The sequence below is a fragment of the Aotus nancymaae genome, unplaced genomic scaffold (assembly GCF_030222135.1).
Source record: "Aotus nancymaae isolate 86718 unplaced genomic scaffold, 86718_ANA_hifiasm-v0.15.2.pri h1tg000051l, whole genome shotgun sequence".
Lineage (NCBI taxonomy): Eukaryota > Metazoa > Chordata > Mammalia > Primates > Aotidae > Aotus > Aotus nancymaae.
Genome location: NW_026988465.1, coordinates 17,860,229 through 17,883,338, shown reverse-complemented (window position 1 = coordinate 17,883,338; position 23,110 = coordinate 17,860,229). Strand labels below are relative to the sequence as shown.

Here is a 23,110-nt window from a genome sequence, read left to right as displayed (position 1 = left end):
TCAGGAACAGCCAAAAACTTCCTCGGGTCCTTTGAGGTAAACAAAGAAGTTTTACAATCGTTTTGTATTTCATTCCATGGTGGGTGCTGTTTGTGTTTTGAGCCTCAGTTTGCCGAAGTGTGATGTATAATACTCATGCAACTAGGATTTCCAGCTAAAAACAGAGCACACAGCTAAATATAAATTTCAGATAAATAATGAAAAATATTTTTTGAGACAGGGGTCTCTCTGTTGCCATGCTGCAGTGCAGTGATGCAATCACAGCTCACTACCACTAGCAGCTCCTGGGGTTAAGCAATCCTCCCACCCCAGCCTCCCAAGTAGCTACTAGGGCACACCACCACACCCAGCTGATTTTTGTTTTGTTTTGTTTTGTTTTTTTGGTAGAGATGGAATTTTGTCATGTTGCCTAAGCTGGTCTTGAATTCCTGGGTTCAACAGATCCACCCACCTTGAGCTCCCAAAGTGCTGGGATTACCGGCATGAGCCAACTGCATTCTGCAATGAATACATTTTTAGTGTAAATATGTCTCACATATTGCAGGGAACATTTTTTTTTTGAGAGGGACTCTTGCTCTGTCACCAGGTTAGAGTACAGTGGCTTGATCTCAGCTCATTGCAACCTCTGCCTCCTGGGTTCAAGTGATTCTCCTGCCTCAGCCTCCCGAGTAGTTAGGACTACAGGCACGCACCACCACGTCCAGCTAATTTTGGCATTTTTAGTAGAGACGGGGATTCACCACATTGGCCAGGATGATCTTGGTCTCTTGGCCTCGTGATCCACATGCCCTGGCCTCCCAAAATGCTGGGATTACAGGCATGTGCCACCATGCCCAACCTGCATGGCACAGTCTAAAAAAAATAATTTATCTGAAATTTGAATTTAAGGGGGTGTCCTTTATTTGCTAATTCTGGCATGTAACAGGCCTTATATGTCAAGTAGACAATGTGCTAGCCAAGTTTGTCCTCTGGATGGGGATGAGAAAGGTTGGCAAACACACTGGTGGGGAGATACAGGAGAAAAAACAGAAAGTGTTGATGGGGCAGGGTATGTATCAAGACCCTGACACTGTCAAGAGAGAAAGAGAATGGGGATACATCTTAACTGAGTGCAAAGACTGATAACAAAGGACACACTCAGGGCAAGTGGTGGCAGAACAGGAGGTGAGCGGCCCCGGGATGGATGGGAAGTACTCTGGCTCTTGGCATGGTGCCTGCCATTCCTCTTTGTCCCTTTGCTAGTTTCTTTCTTATGTTAGTGAATTTCATAGAGGAAATATATAACCACTGACAGCTGAAACACAGATACTTTTAGGGTTGGTAAATAATTTGAAAATACAGTAACTGCCATATCTTTGTAGACCTGTTGATTAACTTATTAATACTTATATACTGAATGTCAGCAAAGAATTTCATCATGAACTTTGCCTTTTCCCTATTACTGATACTCTGGGAATTCTTGGATGGGGAGGTGCAGGGGAGAGAATATGCTACTAAGTAGGGTATTCTTAAACAACGACCTGGGAAACTTTCCAGTCTCTGCACCGTGACCCCACTTGTCCACAAAAGCAAGCCACAAGTGCTGGCTAGTGTCGGTTCAACTGAACAGGGTGGCATCCCATCTCTTTCTCACCTGCCCTGCGGCCATTTTCCCATCTCCGTGTATCATCACTTTAGCTGATTTTCTTTTCAATTTTTCTATGTTTTATGCTTTAGCCTCTGGCTGAGCCTATTTCTCTGGTTTTGATATCCCTGGCGGTGTTGGCCCTAAAACACTCCAAGCCTTTGATTGGGACCACTGTGCTGCCACCTGCCTCAATTCCACCCCCATGGGAGGGGTGTCAGAGAGAAAGGCAATTTGGACAGGATTCTATTTGAAACCCAGTGCCCAACAGGGTCTACCAGTCACCTGCCAGTTTTGTGTGGTATGAGCCCTAAGGCCTGGCTTAAATCACGTTTCCTTTGCCCCACGCTGATGCTGAATTGATCAGGCTGGGGAAGAGTGGAGGTAAGGGTGGTGGTTTTGAGGATCAACTTGACTGCTTTGCTGTCTGCTTTGCTGGGCAATCATTCAGTGGAGTCTTCAATGCTTTCCTCCTGTCTAGTTCTATCTTATCTTCTGTCTCTCCTTATTCCTTCTCACTCACACCTCTATTTATGTTTTTCTTTTCTTTTTTTTTTAGAGATAGGATCTTCTATGTTTCCCAGGCTGGACTGCACTGGCTATTCACAGGCATCATCATTGAGCATTACCTCGAACTCCTGGGCTCAAGAGATCCTCTGGCCTCAGGCTACTTCGTAGCAGGGACTACAGGCTTGTACCACCACGCCCACCCACACCTTTATTTCTAGACAGTTTACCTACTTAGGTTTAGATTTGGGGTTAGAGAAAGAAAAGGAGTGGAAGGAGGGTGACTTTGACCTTGAGCTTAAATAGTGTTTGTCAATCCATTGTTCATTAGAGCATTTGACACTAGATTTTCAGTTCCTTGTAGCTCACAGGCCATGAGCACGGACTGCAGAGCTGGACTGCTCTATGATTTACTGGCATACTCACCTTACAGTGTTGGTATAGAGATAAATGAGTTATGTGCTTACGTAAAGCTTTGAGAATAGTGCTGGTTCTGTGGTGTGCTTTAAACGGCTGCTTTATTACTATAGTAATCATCATAATAAAAGTCTACTCAGATTTCAATCTCCTTGTCAATCCTTGGGGTAACTGGCTGAGCAAAATTCTGGCATCTATGGGTCTCTGGATATATCGTCTTAAGAGTATCAAATTTCTGCCATGTGTAAATACTTCAATTCTACCCAACTCTGCAGTTACAGTAAGAAAATAAACTGATATATAAAAAATAATGCTTAATTTTTAGAATAATGCCATGTTAAAAAGCCAAAGGGGAAAATATACAGGTATGATATTGAAATGAGGCTAAAAAATATATAGGTATAATTTTTAAACATAATCTGGTACTCAAATCACAAGCTGACGAGGGTTAAAAATGAGGAAAATGCTTTTGGATTGGATTGGCATCGATGAGGATGCAAGGAGTGGCTAGAGCTCCCCTCTGCTGAAGCAGGGAACAGCTGAGCGAAGTCTGCATCTTTCGTAACAATTCTATGGTCACGCTGAGATGCTTTAATAAACAGAAGCACAGATTTTACACCAAAAGAGCTCTTCAGCTTCAGTATGTCCTTTATTTCAAGGCTGGGTCACTGATTTGGCTTTAGAGTGAGGATGATGAAACAGATTTAACATTTACTTAAGTACTCACTCCCCTATGTTTCAAGGGCATACCCTGAGCATGGGTTTTAGTATAAGGACGTATATCAATAAAACAGTAAGGAATCCCATCAACTAGACATTTATGCAATTGTTCTTGATATTTAACAACATCCCTAAAATAACTTTTTAAATACTTTTTTATTTTTGCCAAAGATGAGAAATAGAGTTAAGTGCACAAATGGCTTTGGACAATCTGCTGCACAGAACTGTTTTAAGCATGGCATAAACATGCCAAATCAATAACTTGTTTCTTTATCTGCATGTGCCATGAAAACCTGGCTATCATAGAGTGCCGGATCCATTAAAAACTGAATTTGCTATTTCCAGACAGCAGATAGCTCAAAGCTCAACAGGGCCAGCAGGCAATAATCCAAGCCCACATCTCTCTCTCTAGAAGAACAACTCACAGCACGCTGTTGCTACATTATGTTATTCAAAGCACAGGAGATAATGAAGGCTTGACAATACCAAGGCTCTCAGGATTGAGGCAAGTGGCCATTATTCTTCAGATGTAAAGAGCTGGGTGAAGAGACTTCGTAATCTTAAATCGCTACACAAATCTGATTAACAGAGAAATGTAAGTCAATAAGTAATATCCGAAATGAAACTACCCCTTTTACGTATTTAAGAAGCCGATGTCACAGAGACTCCTAGTCTTTGAGGGAAGAAGGGACGGTAGTAAAACCCAAGGCTCTTGACATAGATTTTTGCTATTTGCCTCTGCCCAAGGCCGCAGGAAATACTTTACATTTTCATTACACAATGTTTTACTCTACACTAGTAGCTATGAATTCCCTGTACATCAGCAGGTATGAATTAACAACAGTTCTTAAGGTAGTCACTGGAAGTGTGGACTATTGATATATTTATCAATACTTTTTGCATATTTAATACAATTAAAAATTCATTGTACTAATACACTACTTAAAATTATCTCACTCAAGTTATGACTACAGCAGTCTTTCTTTTATCTTTTTTCTTTTTTTGAGACAATGTCTTGCTCTGTCACACAGGCCGGGGTGCAGCGGTGCAACAGTGCCTCACGGCAGCCTCGAACTCCTGGGCTCAAGCCATCTGATCCTCTTGCTTCAGCCTCCCGAGTAGCTGGAAACACAGGCATGTGCCACCACACCTGGCTAATTTTTAAATTTTTTATAGAGACAGGGGTCTCCTTATGCTGTCCAGGCTGGTCTCAAGCGAACCTCCCCTCACACCACCACACCATTTAGATATAGGGTCTTGCTCTGTTGTCCAGGCTGGAGCGCAGTGGTGTAATCATGGCTCATGGTTCACTGCAGCCTGGACTGCCCGAGCCTAAGAGATCTTCCTGCCTCAGCCTCCCAAGTACCTGGGATTATAGGCACACATCACCACACCTGGCTAATTTTCTTTTCAAAACACTTTTTGGCTGGGCGTGGTGGCTCATGCCTGTAATCCCAGCACTTTGGGAGGCCGAGGTGGGTGGATCACCTGAGGTCAGGAGCTCGGGACCCACCTGGCAAACATGGTGAAGCCCTGTCTCTACTAAAAACACAAAAAGTTAGCCAGGTATGGTGGCACATGCCAATAATCCCAGCTACTTGGGAGGCAGAGGCAGGAGAACTGTTTGAACCCAGGAGGCAGAGGTTGGAGACTGTGCCACTGCACTCCAGCCTGGGAGACAAGAGCAACTCCATCTCAGAAAAAACACAAAAGCTAAAACAACATTTTCCCTAGAGATGGGGTCTTGGTATGTGCTCAGGCTGGTCTCAAACTCCTGGCCTCAAGTGATCCTACCGCCTCGGCCTCCCAAAGTGCTGAGATCATAGGCGTGAGCCACCATGTTTAGCCTATTACTTCTTTTATTCAGCCACTCTCTGTAGTAATACTTCATTTACCCTACCTTATTAAGAAGCAGCTGTTCCTAAGAGACTTTTCAAGATAAGAAGTTATTCCTAAAATACCGATGTTTCTAAAAATTCTATTTTTTAACAAAACATCTGTTTCTGAATGTAAATTGATCCGTTATTTTACCCTAGGACTACTGAAATGTATAGGGATATCTGGGTATTTGGGTCTGAGTTAAGTGGTCTTGGGCAGCTGCACTTTTGGAGCTCCTCTGCTAATGACTGAAGAGTTTTCGTGGCCTGTCCTTGCTCTCATTTAGGATGCTGTCGCTTCTCACTAGAGCTCCGATGCCTTTCAGCAATAACCACCCTCTTACTACCTTCTATTAGTGTTGATCATGTGTTGGGAAATGAGGCATCAGTTTAAACTGATTTGTTTTAAAAAAGAGATTGAACTGTTTGTGGATGAGGGACTGAAGAAGTAATGAGGTGGGTGAAGAGAATTAAACAATAATTTTAACAATCTGGGCCTACATAGGCTTTTTTAGAGGCTCTGAGCTGTTTTAAAAAGCTGAGATTGCTGCACAAAAAATGCTCTGATTGAGTAAAGCACGAATGTTAGTTTTCTTTCTACTCACAGGCTAACTTACCCAGTGCATAAATACATAGGTGTTTAATGACATATATGAATTTGCTTCTAGTTCAGTTGACACATGCATACAAATGTAGAAAAGTAATTAAATAATAGTAGTTATCAAAAGAAAAGCCTACTTCACCGATGCAGGAGCTATGTATCTCACCATGTTTCTTCTCAAGTGTGTCCACTAACATGTCTACATACGCAGAGAAATTATTACTATAACAAGTCACTAAAAGAGAACAAGGAGCCCACTTCACAAAATACAGAATAATAGTGACTACATGTTAAAGACTCGCTTTTTGTGGCGGCGCACACATTAATTCATGCAGATTAACTGTGTTTAGAAACCTAACTGTGCAGATGTTAAAAAAAACCACTGTAGAAGTACATAGAACTTTTTCCTTCCAAGCATCTCAATTTTTTAGAATAACTTTCATATTAGCAGATTATAAACACGTGTGTTTAGCTAATAAACTCAGATTTCCCCCACACACATAATTCTAATAAAAATCTAACAAAAAAGAGAGAAAGAGACAGACATTTTTTATGTGCAGAGAAATGTCTTCTTCAGGCTAAGGACGCACAGCACATGCTAATTTGCATGGTTTTAATAAAACTGTTCTAATTCTAGCCCACTCTAACTTACCTGTGATTTATCAAAAGAAAAAAAAATCAACTCCAGGTTGACTTTTTGTGACCTGAAAGTTCTCTGGACCTCTAACCTTCCTTAGTACTTAGTATGTGGTGTGTTTTCAGAAACTAGAATGTAAGTTATGTTTATTACCTGTTTATTAAAATGACAAAGGAAATAATATAATGTATAAAGTATAACCAGATTATCTGCTACTTTGGATTACCTTTACTAATTTTCTCTTTTAGAAGGACAGATAAATGGGAATTAACTTTTGTCAAGCCCTCTTGTATGAGCCTTTGTTATAAGAATTTCTGAAAACAATTTAAGAAATGGACATGGAACCAGAGACAAAAATCAAATAAGAAATTTGTCCAGTCTCAAGCAACATTTCTTAGTGCAAGAAATAAAGTATTTTTTAAGCCTTATTCTGGGTACATATTTTGCTCTGAGCTTTATTTGCTTTTTGCAACAGCATTTAAGAGAAAACCAACTGACCAACCTAAACAATGGCTTTGGGGTATGATTAAGAAAGGCACCTGGGCTCACTCAAACAACACGCTTGTTTAACCTGGTGACTTTCCTGTGCCTGGGGTCAGGCAGGAGCAATCTTGGTTGGGGGCAGGAAAGAAGAGCAAATACAACTGACTCACTGAGAACAAAATGGACACACTAACTACCCTTTGTAATTACAACTGTTTTAACAGTTTCTGGTAGGCAAGGCTATCATTTAAGTGACCCACTATAATTTGGGATGAAACCCCAGGAAATTACGCCAACTTTAGAATAGGAGTTGCATTTCTGAGTTTACTCAGCATGATGAACCCACTAAAATGCTGACTATTTTTTTTTTGGCATAAACTTACGTCAAGGGGAAAATGAACATTAAAATGAATATAGCTAGAGAGGCAAATTATCACAGCATTCACTCCCAGGAGCAGACCATAGTTTATTTTACTTTTTGCACCTTTTTATTATAGAAAATTTCAATCATATAGAAAAATGAAGAATAAAATAATGACCCCTCCAAACATCATTCAGTTTTGATAATCACCACATGGCCAATCTTATTTTATTGTATCCTTTCCACTTTCCTCTTTGAAATTATTTTTTTTAAAAAATGGTTCTTTTAGAGATGGGGTCTTGCTCTGTTGCTCAGGCTGAAGTAAAGCTCACCGTAACTCGAAATCCCAGGCTCAACTGATCCTCCTGCCTAAACCCACCTCCCGTAGCTAGGACTACAGGTGTGCAACACCATGCCTGGCTAATTTTTAATTTTTTAAAATAGAGACAGAGTTTCACAATGTTGCTCAGGCTGGTCTCAAACCTCTGGTCTCAAGCTATCCTCCTGCTTCAGACTCCCAGAGTGCTGGGATTACTGTCATAAGCCAATGCATCAGCCTGCATTAAAGCAAATCCTAGACAACTGATGTATTTCAAAATGCTTTCACTGACAATATATGTATATAATTTCATAAAGATCACTCCAGAAATCTCACTGAGCATGAGATGTCTAAATCAACTTTAACCACGTCTTGTAAAATATTTTACACTAAAATCTATCTGTCTAGAAAACCAATTTGTTTGAATATAAGTGGGTAATTGAAATGACAAAATAACTTTAATCACAACCCTCTATTCATTTATGGGGGAAAAACAGCGACATTTTCAGATTGAGAAAATGGTGTATGTTCCTTTATCCCTATGGTTCTAGTCTTTGTGGATATTCCAATCAACAAGAGACAAGGTTAAAAGTAACATGGTCAGATTTGCCTGGGTGGAACTCAGAAAAGTGAAGTAGGTAGAGGCTACTAAGGGGGCTGGGAGCCACTTGGAATAAAACTTTTCCATTTTCCTTTACTACTGTACATCTAGAATAAAACAGAATGCCAACAGGCCAAAACTTAGGAGCTTCAAAAGGCACTCATCAAGCAGTCCAGGTATTTACAATAATTTATTACTACTCTTAAAGCAAAGATCAAAAGGAACTCCATCTAGCATTTAGATTCAATTCCTCACTGCCTGATGACTAATTTGTAGAGGAACGAAGGGAAGCCAAAATAATCTGAGGTGACTTTGATAGTATGCCACAAAGGATATGAAGAGGAAGCCAGTAGAAGCTGCAAATGGCTAGGTTCCATTAAGAGTTCTAATAAAAGAAGAATGGAATTTCCCTTAACTGTGAATTTAAAAATGTTAGAAGTGGGCAAAACTTAGACAAGCCAGGGAAAACCTCTAATTTGCCATCGCCTTTTTAAAAAAGTTGTTGCTGTTAAACGTTAACTCAGCCACTGCTGCACTTAGGTTCATTAAATGGCTTCATCTAAAAAAATGCAACGTTACTTCCAGAAATCTGGCCAATCTCATTCCTTTTGCTGTTGTATTACTGATCAGCCTGCTCCTTCTGTCTGCATTGTCAGATACCATTGGCTCTCTCAATCTCTTTCAGTATTGCGGCATTCTGCAATGTGATTGATTTAGCTTGAAAAATTTAACTTGGAATGACATAATTTTTAGTATTATATATCACCATGGTCACATGAAGCATAAACATCTCTTTTACAAGTTTTTGGTGCTTAAGTCAACTGGTCACTATAGAAACACTAGAAGCTCGTGTTTCAAATTCTTTCAACTTCTATGAATTGGCACAATTTTTTCCTCCTGAATCCAGACATCTCTGTATTTGCAACTGAGGAAAGTAGTTTTCACACTACTTATTTTGGCTAGTTACAAAATCCCTACCACATGTCTCCCTGTAAATTCATAGATAAAGATTTAAGTTTATATTAGCATTTCAACTGTGCAAATTTTTTGTTTGATTCTGAAATTACCTCGAATTAACAGATTTATTGGAATCTTACATGGTTTAGAAGTTTTGCACAAGTCTCAGAAACCTTGTAATCTATTTCCCCATGAAGATGTGGTGTTAAGCATTTTCTTAAAAATGACTATTTTTTTTCTTTTTAAAAGAGTCCTTATCTTTTACAAATATATTGTAAAATACTTACAAGTGAAAAGATGTCTAGGAATTCTTCAACTATGAGGGATGGAGAATGTAGGGTATAAATGAACCAAGACTGACTATGAATCTATGAAACTGTGGGATGGGTACATGGGGGTCATTATGTTATTTGGTCATTTTGTGTGTAGCAAAGCTCCAGGCAGTAGATATTTCAGATCTAATGCTATGTACTAATTTTTGTTAGGACTTTTATGCAGAAAAATAACTTCCTATCAGGAGCAATGAAGAATAGAGTTTTGCAGTCAGCAGTTCAATTATCTTTACCAATCCGAAAGTTAAGTTCCTCCAGTACATGTTAGGAAAGAAAAAACAAAGAGCAACCAAACAAAATACACCCCAAAATGTGTCTTTTCACTGTCTTTGAGATTTCAGTGCCAATATGTAACTAGATTTCAATGTGAATAAAATATAATTATTTTAGTTCAGAAATATAACATGTTTGTTTTCTTTAAAAGGGATAAAGGGCTAAAAAATTAGAACTGAAATATAAATGTAATTGGTAAGTGTATTTTAGAATCACCATATGTTGGTGAAAATTGTACTACACATTCGCAAAGACTTTAATACCTAATATGCTATTAATATTCTTCTCTTACCTTGTGATCATATGGACTGTAAGAATGAAACACCCGAGAAAGATCTTTTGTCCTTTGCTTTTTCTGTGAAAAAAACAAAAAACACACAAACGATTGAGTTGACAGCAGACAAAAAATAAACATGTGTGTATATCTCTCTATCTACATATATAAAGATTGTTTTTTAGAGATTCTTCCTTTGTGGAGGCTGAGGAGACATGGTGATGCAATTAGAAACCAAAGTCACTTTATGGTTACGTGGGTCATTGTCACAGAGCAGCCAGGTGACCTCTTCCTAGAAGATTTCATAACTAAAACACTAATCATCATCAAAAACTCTATTTGAAAATACAGAACTAAGACTAAAATGAAGACAAAACCGAAAAAGAAAGAAAATTTAATACAAAGGGCACTTCCAATTACAATGTAATACCAACTGCTGTTACTCAGAATTGGGCACAGACATGCGTTCATTTAAACAATACACCTCCTTCAGGCTTCCTGGTTACAGCTTGGGTCTCTCTGCTTGAGCCTGCAGCTGTGAGGATACCTTTATTGTGTCACTGCTACATAGCCTAGGTACCTTGCATGGTGTTTTACACACAGTAGGCACTCAATAAATAGCAGCTAAGTTAATGAATAAATGAGTGTGTGAGTTAGATAGGCATATAACTCTTCATATCTGTAATGATCACACATAAGCCTCATAGGTTAGTTATGAAAGAGAAGGCTCTTTTGGGTGGGTGTGGTGGCTCATGCTTGTAATCCCAGTACTTTGGGATGCCTAGGTTGGTGGATCACTTGAGGCCAGGAGTTCGAGACCAGCCTGGCCAACATGGAGAAACCTCATCTCTACTACAAATACAAAAAAAAATTATCTGGGTGTGTGGTGGATGCCTGTAATCCCAGCTACTCAGGAGGCTGAGGCAGGAGAATCGCTTGAACCTGGGAGAGAGAGGTTGCAGTAAGTCAAGATCAACCACTGCACTCCAGCCCAGGCGACAGAGGGAGACTCCATCTCAACATCTCAAAAAAAAAAAAAAAAGAAAGAGAAGGGTCTTTTCACTTCTAATGACGTGTTCTTCTTGAGCTGAATCCAAACATTACATGAGTCCCTCTCCATCCCTGCTCCTTAGTGTGTCTGTGACAAGCAAGAATTGTTAGGTTCTTTCATTACAGCCAACTAGTTAATATATAAGTGGCTTTCTTCCTCATCCACTGTGATCCCTGCCCCATAACCACCATGAGCAATTTGTGTATGGTTCCAAATCATCTATGCACACACACACACACAATTGATTACCACTACTTTCAAAGAGAAGAGGTCATTCTATATACAGTTGACCCTCGGTACTCCCCATAGACACCAAAATACACTGATATGCAAGTCTCTTATGTCAAATAGTGCAGAATTTGCATATAACCTACACACATCCTCCCATAGGCTTTAAGTCATCTCTAGATTGCTAATGAAATGTAAATACTATGTAAATAGCTGTTACACTGTATTTTTATGTGTATTATTTTAAATTATTGTATTATTATTATTATTTATAGGCAGGATCTTACCCCGTCGCCCAGGCTGCAGTACAGTGGCACAATCATCGCTCACTGCAGCCTCGAGCTCCTGGGCTCAAGGGATCCTTTTGCCTCTGCCTTCCAGCTGGGATTACGGGTGTGAGACACTACGCCTGGCTGTTACTTTTTATCTTTCTGAATATTTTTGATGCCCCGTTTGTTGAATCCGCAGATGTGAAATCTGTAGTTATGGGACTATACATTTTCTGAAATTTCCTTTTTCCACTACACAATTTGTCCTGGCCAAACTTCCTTGGTTGTACATACAGATCAGCAATTCCCTATAGGGAGTTTTTCAAAGTTTTTGAGATCCAAAAACTTTGCAAATGCCAAGTTTTCCGTAATTCACTTCAATTTTTAAAAATATAATCATAATCTTGGCACAAACATCTCTGCCAGCCTGAGTGTATTTAAAAATAATAAATTATGGAGGTCCAGTTTCAGGATCAGACAGTACACACATTTATTACTCTAACAGATAAAGTCAAATTGCCTCCTCCCCACAAATACTGCACCAATTTGCCCCCCTCAGCAAGAGTGAATAAGAGAAGGGATCTCAGCTTAAGTTGGTAATTCTTAAGAATTTCTCTCTTCCATTTAAAGGTTACAACATTTCTAAATTTACAGAGGTAATCAATGTTTTTAGAACAGACACTGAACATTTTCCCAGCTGGCGATTAGAGAGTTAATTTCTTGTCCATCAGGTTAGCCCAAGACCACATCTTGAAATTCTGTCATGCAGGTGGTCTGCCTGTCCTCAACACCGCCCGTCTTGCTTCTGTTTCTACTCTGATGTTATTCCAACTGCCAGGAGACTGTGCTTCTGTCTTTATTTGGGAATGAATCCTTGACTGGTATCCTGTTCTAGAGAAGTTCTTTACTTCCTTCAGTGTCCTCAGGGACACAGCTATCACACCTCCCCAATGACGCAGACCCCTGCTTAGCTCCACAGAATCTTCTGCATCTCCTTAGTTAAGCAGTTGGGCCTGATATTAACTAGGACCTTTTAAATAGAATCATTTGTACATACTCCTAGTCCTAGTTTTTTTGTAGATCAGTTTCCCTATTTCAGAGCTGTCTCTGAAGTCACAATTCCAGTGGCAGCCCTTCAAATCACTTGGCCTTGCTGCTACCTTCTGACACCCACTGAAAAGTCATCTCGCCTGCAGCTCGGCGGAAATTCCAGCCTCCTCTCTCCGCCTCTGAGCAGTGCTTCTGACCACCAAACTCTAAAGTAATTTAACACTCCCTTCCCCTGGACAGCAAAGATATATCAGTAAGATGACTGGAAACACTTGCCGTGGCTAATGAAATGTTAGCTCTGTGAGCCTTGGAATCTGCTTTGAACAGGTCATTTGCCCATCAAAATTTCATCAGCTTATAATTTTTTCTTTTCTTCCCACACACCCACTTATTTGGCAAAAGAGTTCTTGCCTTATACTTCAATCAGAAGAAAAATGATGGATACGAAAACTTTTGTTAGGAGACTTGACATAAAACACTGGGGAAAGTATTTTCAGAATGGAAAAAAAAAAGAAAGGAAATAATGCTAGATAAAATAAAATAGGTAGCATATCAGTATGAAACTTAGGAGGTGCCTCAAGAACTCAGGCATATCAGAAATGGCTGAGCTACCAGCTTGCATTGGCAGGTGGATAAGGAATATTCAGAAGTTGTTTTCTGTGACTTAATGTAGGTTTTGATTTTACTTTGATAGCTCTTTTTATCATAAGTACCTCAGTTCTAGGAAACAAATGAAGTATAATTAAATAACACTATTCATATTAGCCCCCAAAGAACTAGTAAAGAAATAAAGTCTTTTCTGAAAACAAATTTATTATATACAAATACAATGAAGTCTTGGCTACGCATATTGAAGGTTATAGGTATCCACCCAGTTAACTGAAAACCACTGCTATTCTTCCCCTGAGGTCACTCATACAACCCAGTGGGGTATCTTCTGGAATCCAGAACAGGGCAAAGTGTGGCCTCATAGCCAATCCAACCCACTGCCTGCTTTTTTTTTTTTTTTTTGAGATGGAGTCTCCCTCTGTCACCCAGGCTGGAGTACTGTAGCAAGATCTTGGCTCACTGCCACATCTGCCTCCTGGGTTCAAGTGATTCTCCTGCCTCCGTCTCCTCAGTAGCTGGGATTACAGGTGTGTACCACCACGCCTGGCTAATTTTTGTATTTTTAGTAGAGACATGGTTTCACCATGTTGGCCAGGCTGGTCTCGAACTCCTGATCTCGTGATCCACCTGCCTCAGCCTCCCAAAGTGCTAGGATTACAGGTGTGAGCCACCGTGCCCAGCGGCTTGTGTTTATAAAATAAAGTTTCACAGAAATATAGCCACATCCATTTGCTTATGTTGTTATTTATGATTGCTTTCACGCTACAACAGCAGAGCTGAATAGTTACAACAGAGGCCAAATGGCCCATAAATCCTCAAGTATTTACTCTCTGGCCCTTTATAGACAAAGATAACCAACCCTGATCTAGAATCTCTATCCCTGACCATGTCTACTTCTGGCAGTAGTCCCTTAACTCCAAACCAAATGAACAACTAACTATCCTGCAAAATTCCTGGCTCCTATTTGCTCAATGGACAGTTCCAAGAGCCAATCATAACCTATATACTGAAACCCTGGGATGAACGTACCAAGGCTTAATAACAAGTAGCTCACTTGTTTTCAGGATATTTGCTCACTGCTTCTATGTACAGGCAAAAAATATTCCAAGTGGCTTTCTAGAGCATGCTGAAACAGATACGGTGCTTTCAGAGCCGTCTGTATTCACACTGTAACTGCTGATGACAGAAGAAAATCTTTACTAAGTTCTAGCACTAAAGGCAAGTAGGTTTCATGTATGAGTAACTAAAACACGGCCATTATTGCTAGGGAGCCAGTTTCTCCTATGCAGGCAATGCTAAGAGAACTCCTCTACCAAACCAGTCGAGCCTTGCTATCAGCAGTTTTAACTGAAACGAAAAGCTGAGCCAAAAATGGAATAATTAGGTATTTTCCTATTGCATCATAGTGTATGTCTAAATTACCTCCCAGTTTTTAGCCTGTTAAAACAAACATCTCAGTCATGCAACCACCTGTTAGTTCTCCAAGTGTTTAAAAAGTAAACATGTTAAACAAGTTGTGTGATGGACTTGTAACAAGGGTGGCCAGAGTACAGTGAGTACGGCAAACACTCCCCGCAAAGTGTACAGGGTAACTTCAAGCTACCTTCACCATTAATCCCAAGGTACAGGCCGCAGAAATGAGAGGATATTTTAAATAATTACAAGCTGTGTCCTGCATTCTATGTGGGCTGCCATGGGTTTAAAAAATGAGGCAGTATGCAAGTTTGGTAAAACTTCCAGATTCCCGAGAGGCTGAACCTCTGTAATCTTCCTCCTAAATTACTTTCATATTCTATTCTCCAAGGACAGAAAGCACTGATGACCTTTTTTTCTTATATTCATGTTTAAACTCCCTTTCAGACAAAACCAAACAAAACTAAAGACCCCAAGGGAGTATTTTTAACAGTTCAGGTTTCCAGACAATGTAATCATTTCAATTTTTTTCAAAGATATGCAAAAGAGCTCAGTTCTGAGAGCGGCTGTGCATGTAATAACAGCTTGTGTTCTGATGGCGGGGTTACACGACCAATCGAATTTTAGCAATATCCCTGAACTTCACTTCTTTTGGTTCCCCAAGTCAATGCAGTGCCTTCTGTGCCCATTCTCTAGTTGGTGATTAAAGTTTTCCCAAACAAAATGGTGTTATTATAAGGAACAGCTATAATAAGACTATGGAATTCATTTCTACATAAGCATTCTTAAAAACTATAAAGCCTATACATTTTCAAGGGGTCTGATATGTTTAAGGTATATTGCAATAAAATTTAAATGTTCTGCAAGCCTTCACCATACTTTATGGTAAGAAGCCAAATGAGCAGGTCTGAGTTTCAGCAAGCTGCATTTTTCCTGCTCCCTTTCTGGTAGAGATTCTAAGTAGTTAGCCTGTCAACTGGCAAGGTAGCAGAAAGGTAGGAGGAAAAGATAAGGAGCCAAGACAACTCAGGAACTGGACAATCAGGTTCTGAATAGAGTTACGCAGGAGCGTCTGAGGCAAAAAGGCAAAGGTGGTCTGGTGGAGACTAAGAGAGTTAACGCCTGAAAAAAATTCCAAAAGAGACTGGAGTCCAATTCCAGGTAATAAATGCTAGGGCTCCAGGATTGGTGAGTTACTCTATGACAGAAACAGACACTCAGCAGGAGTTAGAAAACTACATCGTAAGGCAAAAGGGCCGAAATGGCCAAGAGGTGTAACATGAAAACAACAAATGACTCAGAGTCACGGAGTCCTTGGTGAAGAACTAGCCAGGAACTGGGGGAGCCACGCGGAGGACACGTGCTTACCAAGATGCAGTAAGGGACACGGAAGTCAGGGATAGGAAATGAAGCAGCCAGTAAACGCTGCGAGTTTAGCGAAGGTGTGGACTGATGCTAAGGCAGGTCTGATGTTTACCTTGGGAACTTCCTGCGGGGGTGAGTTCCAAAATGAGGGTGTGGTCAATGCTGGGCCCAATTCTGTCGTCAATGTGACAGCATTTGGTGATGGGAGAGTTCAGTGTTTCATAAAAGCAGGAATAAGAGAACTGAGTCCATGGATAGATTATGCTTTTATAGACTACAAGGAAGTAGGCTGAATATAGGTACATGGACACAGAGAGAAAAGGGCGTACTTAGTGGGGCTGAAGGAATGGCTACATGATTAGAACACATAATGCAAAAAATACAGTGACAAATGATCAAATTTGTGCTTTAGAAAGAGCTTCCAAATGGTGTTAAAGATAAAGCCCATGTGGGAGAAAGGCAAGAAGCCGAAGGCAGTATGAGAGGCTGTTGCGAAACCACACAGAAAAAATAACACCTTAAATTAAGCTAGGGGCAAAGGGAGAAGTCGGCACAGATCTGATTAACAGCTGAGAGGCAGGAAGGACAGCTCTCGGTAACTGATTAGATGCGAGTACGGAGAGGGAAGAGCAGAAGAGGACTCACAGGCTACTGGCCCAGATTACCAAACAGAAGTACCTTTCACTGAGAGAAGAATCCAGTCTGAGACTGGTTTTGGAGACTTGGGGAGAAAAGGATAATTCCGTTTTGAATATAGGGAATTTGAGGAGGCTGTAAGACATTTGGAGAGAGTAAGAAGTTAGCTAGAAAGGACTCGGGAGTCATGAGCATATTGGTGTAATTTAAAGCAGGACAGGACGGGATCACACAGGGAGAATGTAGAGTGAGCGAGGCAAGCAGATAAGAAGATTGAGGTTAAAATCCTAGCAAAACACAGCTGTTCGGTCTTGGGCCAGGTATCTGCTCTGTACTTCCTATGTAAAATGAAGCTGCTAGATTAGACCACTGCTTCTCAGTCCTTGTTGCAGGTTAGAACTATTAGCAAATCTTTAAAACGCACCAAAGCTCCAATCCTAATCCCCAGGAACTCTGACTTAATTGGTCTTCCGGGGCCTCGACAAAAGTGTATTATTTAAAAGCTCTTGGGTATTTCCAACATGTGGCCAAAGATAAGAAGCAGGAGTCAAGACAATCCCAAAGGCCTCCGCCTAGTGAGAGCCTTTACGCTTCCGGATCGGTTCCCCACTGTTGTTCAGCTATTGCCATTCTGTGTTCTGAATTCTTGTTCTGAACTCTATCAGTCGTTTTCATTCTTAATCTCTGTATTATGCCTGCAGCTCTGCCTTATTTCTTGACCTTTTCCTTTCCACAAAAGAATGGACTCTGCAAGAATTCCTCTGGGGCACACTGAGGCTGTGGCTACGGAACAACCTGCTGCTGTATATTTAGTTCCCTACGTGCTAAGTGCTTCTGAAAAACAAATGGAAAGCTAACTTAATACACTGGACTCTTTATTGTGTTATCAATGTGTAAAGCCTCAGCTCAATTAAAAGCACTTGACAATATTAGCACACAATCACAATCTCACTTTTATATTACACATATTTTGATGGTGTCCCTAAGATGATAATACTCATTCAAGATCAATGAGAAGAAGGGGAAAAAAGTCCCTGGAATTTAAACCATGAACCTCAAATTTTAGAAATCAATTATAACATCAATGATATGTAATATGATTAGTGTCAAAATACCCCAAAATACACAGGGAAACTCTTCAAAATCTCATCTGCTTTTCCTTCATAAGGCACACATGAGACTTCCTTATTCTTTAAAGAGAAATTACTGTGAGGATGGCAGGGGAAAAAAAGAAAAAGAAGGCTGTGGCTCTATTCCATGTATTTTTCCACTCCTTACTCTCTAGTTACATCTGCAAAATAACTAAGATGACCATCAATGCTTTTGACTGTTGCTTTGAATTCCTTCTCTCCATCCATTTACAGCAGATTCAAGGAAAGCTATCAGGTTAATTTCTCACATCTCCAAGTGGTGAGGGCACAGTGTCAGCATTTCTTAGAGGACACCAAAACAGACTTTTTTAATAGTAGAAGTTAGAAAACAGGTAAGTGAATTTGTTCACCCGACTGTAATGATATTCAAGTAAAATAACCAAGCAAATGTGGAAATGTACAGCCAATTTTAAATCGCAGTAGGTATCAGTGGGAAATACTTTTTTCTTCAGCTTTACAGTTTCTAAAATAACCTTAGAAGGAGGAAGTTACAACCATCAGGCTCTCATTTTCACAGGGGGCAGGGGGTGGGAGTGGGAGAGGAGCAGGCACCATTTATCCTGGCAGGTCTAGGCAACAAATGCTGAAGAAAATGCAAATAGAAAATTCTGTGTTAATTCAGTGATGTGTGATAAAACAAAACATAGGTAGCTATACCTTCTCCTATCAAGCTCACTTTATTTTCTAAAGAGAACATTTGTTTGCAAGGGAAAGGTCATTATTTGGTAACAAAGGCAAGGCTGGCACATAAGGAAAGCAAGAGACTTAACCCTTTAGTAGTAATAAGTGTTGCCAAAATGATTAGCCTTTACCAGCATTTAGGCCAGAAACAGCCTTACAACATAGGTCAAATCCCTGCAAAGTAAAAAGACAAAGTCGAAGGGCACTAGTTACTCCACACACCACACAACGGAACATTCAAACGTCCTTTGCATGACAACTTCTGGGTACCCAAAAGTAGCCCACAAGAACAGGAGTTGTTGTAAGTATCAATTCAACATCACCAACCTTCACTCTGCCCTTCTAACTGACCACAACAGAGAGTTAATTTTACCTCTTATCTGGATTATTATGGTAGTGTTTTCTTTCCTGAACTATTTGGGTCCAATCTTCACCCTCTAAATCAATGGCTGGCAAAATGTGACCTGTCGGCCAAATACTGCTGGCTGCCTTTTGTATAGTTTGCAATTTGTACATTTAAAAATGAATGAAAAAAAATCAAAAGCCCAAGAATATTTGTGGCATGTAAAAATTATATGTAATTCAAATTTACATGTATAAAGTTTTATTGGAACATAGCCACGCTCATTCCTTTATTAACATTGTCCGTGGTTGCTTTTCTATGATGGCAGAGTTGAATGATTGCAATAGAAAATGTATGACCTATAAAGCTGAAAATATTTACTATGTGGTCCCTTTTCAGGGTTTGCTAACCCTTGCTCTAAAGCATTGGTTTGCAACCCTGGGTGCAAATTGGAATCACCTGGGGATTTAAATAATACTGAGGTCTGAGTCCCAGTGTTGGATATTCTAATTGACACAGGGTGCAGCCCAGGAGTTGGAATTTTCAAAGTTTCTCCAGGTGATGAGAATGTGAAGCCAGGGTTTAGAACCTTTGCTTAACGCCCTTTTACTGAGATCAGAGTGAGTTTTATAATGCATGGGCAACTAATGACTCTCTCCTCTTTAGGACACCCTTATGCTCAGAGACTCAAGTTTCAAGTAGTGCACTAAAGCTTCTCCCACTCTTTCCACTGACACCGAAGGCAGTACCTTGTTCCTGAGAGACGCTGCATTTTTCTGACTCCACGTCTTGCTAATGCTATTCTCTCTGCCTGGAATGCTGCCACCACCATCTCCATGTATTAAATGCATTCCAAAGAACCCAATTCAAAGATCACCTCTTCCCTGCTGGCTCCTCCCAAACAGAAAGAACCTTGCTAACTATGCGCTTCCAGAGACCTCCTTACCACTTTCATGGTGAGTCAACTCCACGATGAAGAAGGAAACCATGTCTTGGTCATCTGGAGAGCATCCCCTCCTTCAGTAACACTTTATTAAAGTGCCTTGCATATGTGAGATGGCAAAAAAAAAAAAAAAAAAAAAAAAAAATGCTGTGTACTCCTTTAACTCCACGACATTTCAGGGTTACCTTCATTGAAACTTCCAGTTCTTTAAACTTTCCATTCAGGTCACCTTTTCCCTCCAGGCTCTAAATTCATGACACAACACTTCAATGTATTCCTTGTCAGTAACCTGAGCTTCCACTTGCTTTGTCCCTCATTCCCCCTACAATCACCACTCCCACCTTCCATAGTTAAATCACGGGATCCCTGAGCACCAGGAGACTTAGGCCACCTCGGCACTACTTGGTCATTCCTCTGTGAGTAGATATTCAACTGCTGTTTCTATTCCTCATGAGAGCCTCTGAACCTGCTTCTGTCTCAATTCTCATCCTTTATATCTAATATCCATTTGCTGAGCTCTAAAACTTAGGTGATTAATTGAATGACATATTCATTCGACACCTTTACTCTTTGCCCACTGCACAGGCATCATACTAGTGAGAGAGAAAGCAAGCTGGATGAGGCCACTGGACTCAACAGAGCTTTCAAACTAGTGGGAAGAAACAATTACTATACTTAACCAAGCAACCAGGCACACCGTAAGTGTATAATGTTTATTGAATTACTTCCAAAGATTCTGAATATTGACATTTGGTGTTAATACTGCTCACCAGATTACTAAGTCAAATGCAAATTTTTGTGCTGGATGGAACGATTACTTTTATAACTATAAATGGTACTTTAGGACAATAATTGTAAAAATTTCTGGATTTGAAACTTGTTTCCCAGGGATTTTGCTTGGAGTCAATTTATATTCTAGGCATGAATTTATTTTTAGTATGTTTGCATTCTCATAAAGATTGCTCCTTTCTCCAATGACAAGTTACATAGAGGACAGGGGAATTACAGCATTTAGTATCTTTTGTTGAGTAGAAAAATATTAGGAACGGAAAAAAATCAACAGCTATATAGCATGGTTAACTCTTACCTTTAAAAAAGTAAATAATCAATTGCAGTCCAGAATGTAGCCAGAAGACTGCTTTGCTGTCCATATATACATATATTAGGCACTAGGGTTTTTTTTCTTTTTTTTTTTAGACAGAGTCTTGCTCTGTTGTCCAGGCTGGAGTGCAGTGGCATGATCTCAGCTCACTGCCACCTCCACCTCCCACATTCAAGCAATTCTCCTGTCTCAGCCTCCCAAGTAGCTAGGACTACAGGCTCACACCACCACACCTGCTAATTTTTGAATTTTTAGTAGAGATGGGGTTTTACCATGTTGGTCAGGATGGTCTTCAACTCCTGACCTCAGGTGATCCACCTGCCTCAGCCTCCCAAAGTGCTGAGATTACAGGTATGAACCACTGCGCCCAGCTGAAGACACAGGTTTGATACCCAGATACCTGAGACTACAAGAATAAATACTGTTTCCCCATCAACGTCCTCCCTGCCCCTTTGAATACCCTGAAGCTAAACTGTTTGATAAAACAAAGCAAATGGGGATTAATCCAAGTCTCGCTGAATTTTACTTTCCAATGATTTTAGTATTTCTAGATACATTCTTGATATAAGTATTACCAATGCATGAAGAAGTCTGAGTTATTTCTAAAATTTAAAATGTTTCTTTAACATGTGACAAGATAACTATTCTCACACTGCTATTTTAGAAAAATTAGCAGTACAGTGCTAAGACTCTCAAAGTCTGTACCATCCTCAAAACCCAGCAGACAGTGGGGGGCAACAGAGCCACTGCTAGCTATGTACCACACTGTTTTTATTTTTGTTTTCAAAGTTCTGCTATGTAATAATTTTTTTTTAAATTAGAAAGGGTGAGGGCAAGTGGTTTTCTTTATTTAAGTTTTTACCATTTGTTTAATAAGAATGCCTGATACCTACAAATTATTTTGGTAAGGACAGACAATATAATCAAACAAAAAGTTTAAAAAGGAAGTTATATTAGAGATGTAACTGTGGGAGAGTCACACTGTGCAACTGGATAAAATAAATGCAGTGTTGAGTTTTGCGAATTAGTATCCCGGAGTTCTATGTATTGCTATAGTGTCATTAAATATTTCTCTTCCTTTTATTTATGAAGAGATGATAGCGTGCCTTTACTGAACCTGACTTTCCGCAAGGGTGAGCTTAAGAGCCCAGTATTGTGAAAACAGAGTCTGGATCTGCACAAACTCTATTAGTGCTCAGAGCCTCACACCAGCTTCCAGACGCTAATCCACATCGCACCCAAGGGAAAAAATGATGAAAAAAGAATGGAGAAAACGAAATTTCTCTGACCCACAGATAAGCTGCTATACAGTTCTAAAAACGGATCAAAACCAATGCGTCTCCTTCATAACCCCGAATAACCCCTGGTGTCACCCCATGTGAAGAGAAGCTCGAGAATGGCTCTGTGCCAGTTACTGCTACATCTCCAGATAAGCCCGCAAGTCGTTTCTATGATGATTCCTCGACTGGGACCTGGAAGGTCAGACATGACAATGTAGGTTTGATAACTCTCCTTTCTACATCTAATTTAGCGCCTACTGTAAAAAATCATTTCTATCAGCAATGCAACCATCACTGATATCTCTCTGCCCCATCATACCAATAATAAGAGTCTAAAATTCATTTCAGGGGTGGCTGGGCTTTTTGACCTATTTTCTCCTCAAGTACTATGTCAAAAATAGACTTATTTTTGTTCCATATATTAAATACACACATTTTCTTTTTTATCTTTGGCCTTTATGGCAAAGGAGTCTTTTTTTGATAAGCAGAAAGCAATTTAATATACAGCTCAATCTTCTCCATTCTCTCATATTTATGTCACTTTAGAAGTCAGTGGATTCTTTTTTATGTTGTAGAGCCAGGGATACCAAAGAGATAGCCTGTGGATGAAAATTTGTGAAGTTGGCTCTTTGCCAAGCAACACCATCAGCCATCGGCAGGAAGGGTATAGTTATGTATGTGTGTAGGGGGAGAAAGGGAGTTGGGGGGAAAGGGGGACCAAGAGGCTAGGAAATTACAGAAGAGCAAAGCAAGAGAAAAATAAAGTAGCTGAGCTTCCCCTGGCACTCATTCTAACACCTCAAACAACTCTAGTTATATATAACTTGTGTTATATAATCACTCTTTCAGAAATTAACCCATGTTAACACAAGTGGGAAAAAGGATGTCCAGACATTGCAGGGTTCTGTATCAAATGACAGGCCTGACCATTTAAATCAATGATCAAATAGGCAGAAAATTATGCTTTAGGTCCACCACCACAGACCTCCCTGTAGGCTGAAGACCT

At 40.0% G+C, this 23,110-nt stretch overlaps 1 protein-coding gene across 2 annotated transcripts in view; it reads right to left on the bottom strand.

The window, feature by feature from the left end:
- CDKAL1 (CDK5 regulatory subunit associated protein 1 like 1) overlaps positions 1-23,110 on the bottom strand; it is a 716,352-nt gene that overhangs the window by 118,197 nt on the left and 575,045 nt on the right. For both annotated transcript variants that reach the window (XM_064363032.1, XM_064363031.1), the window contains one exon: positions 10,002-10,064. In XM_064363032.1, the coding sequence (XP_064219102.1) occupies positions 10,002-10,064 (63 nt within the window). The remainder of the gene's footprint in view (positions 1-10,001; positions 10,065-23,110) is intronic.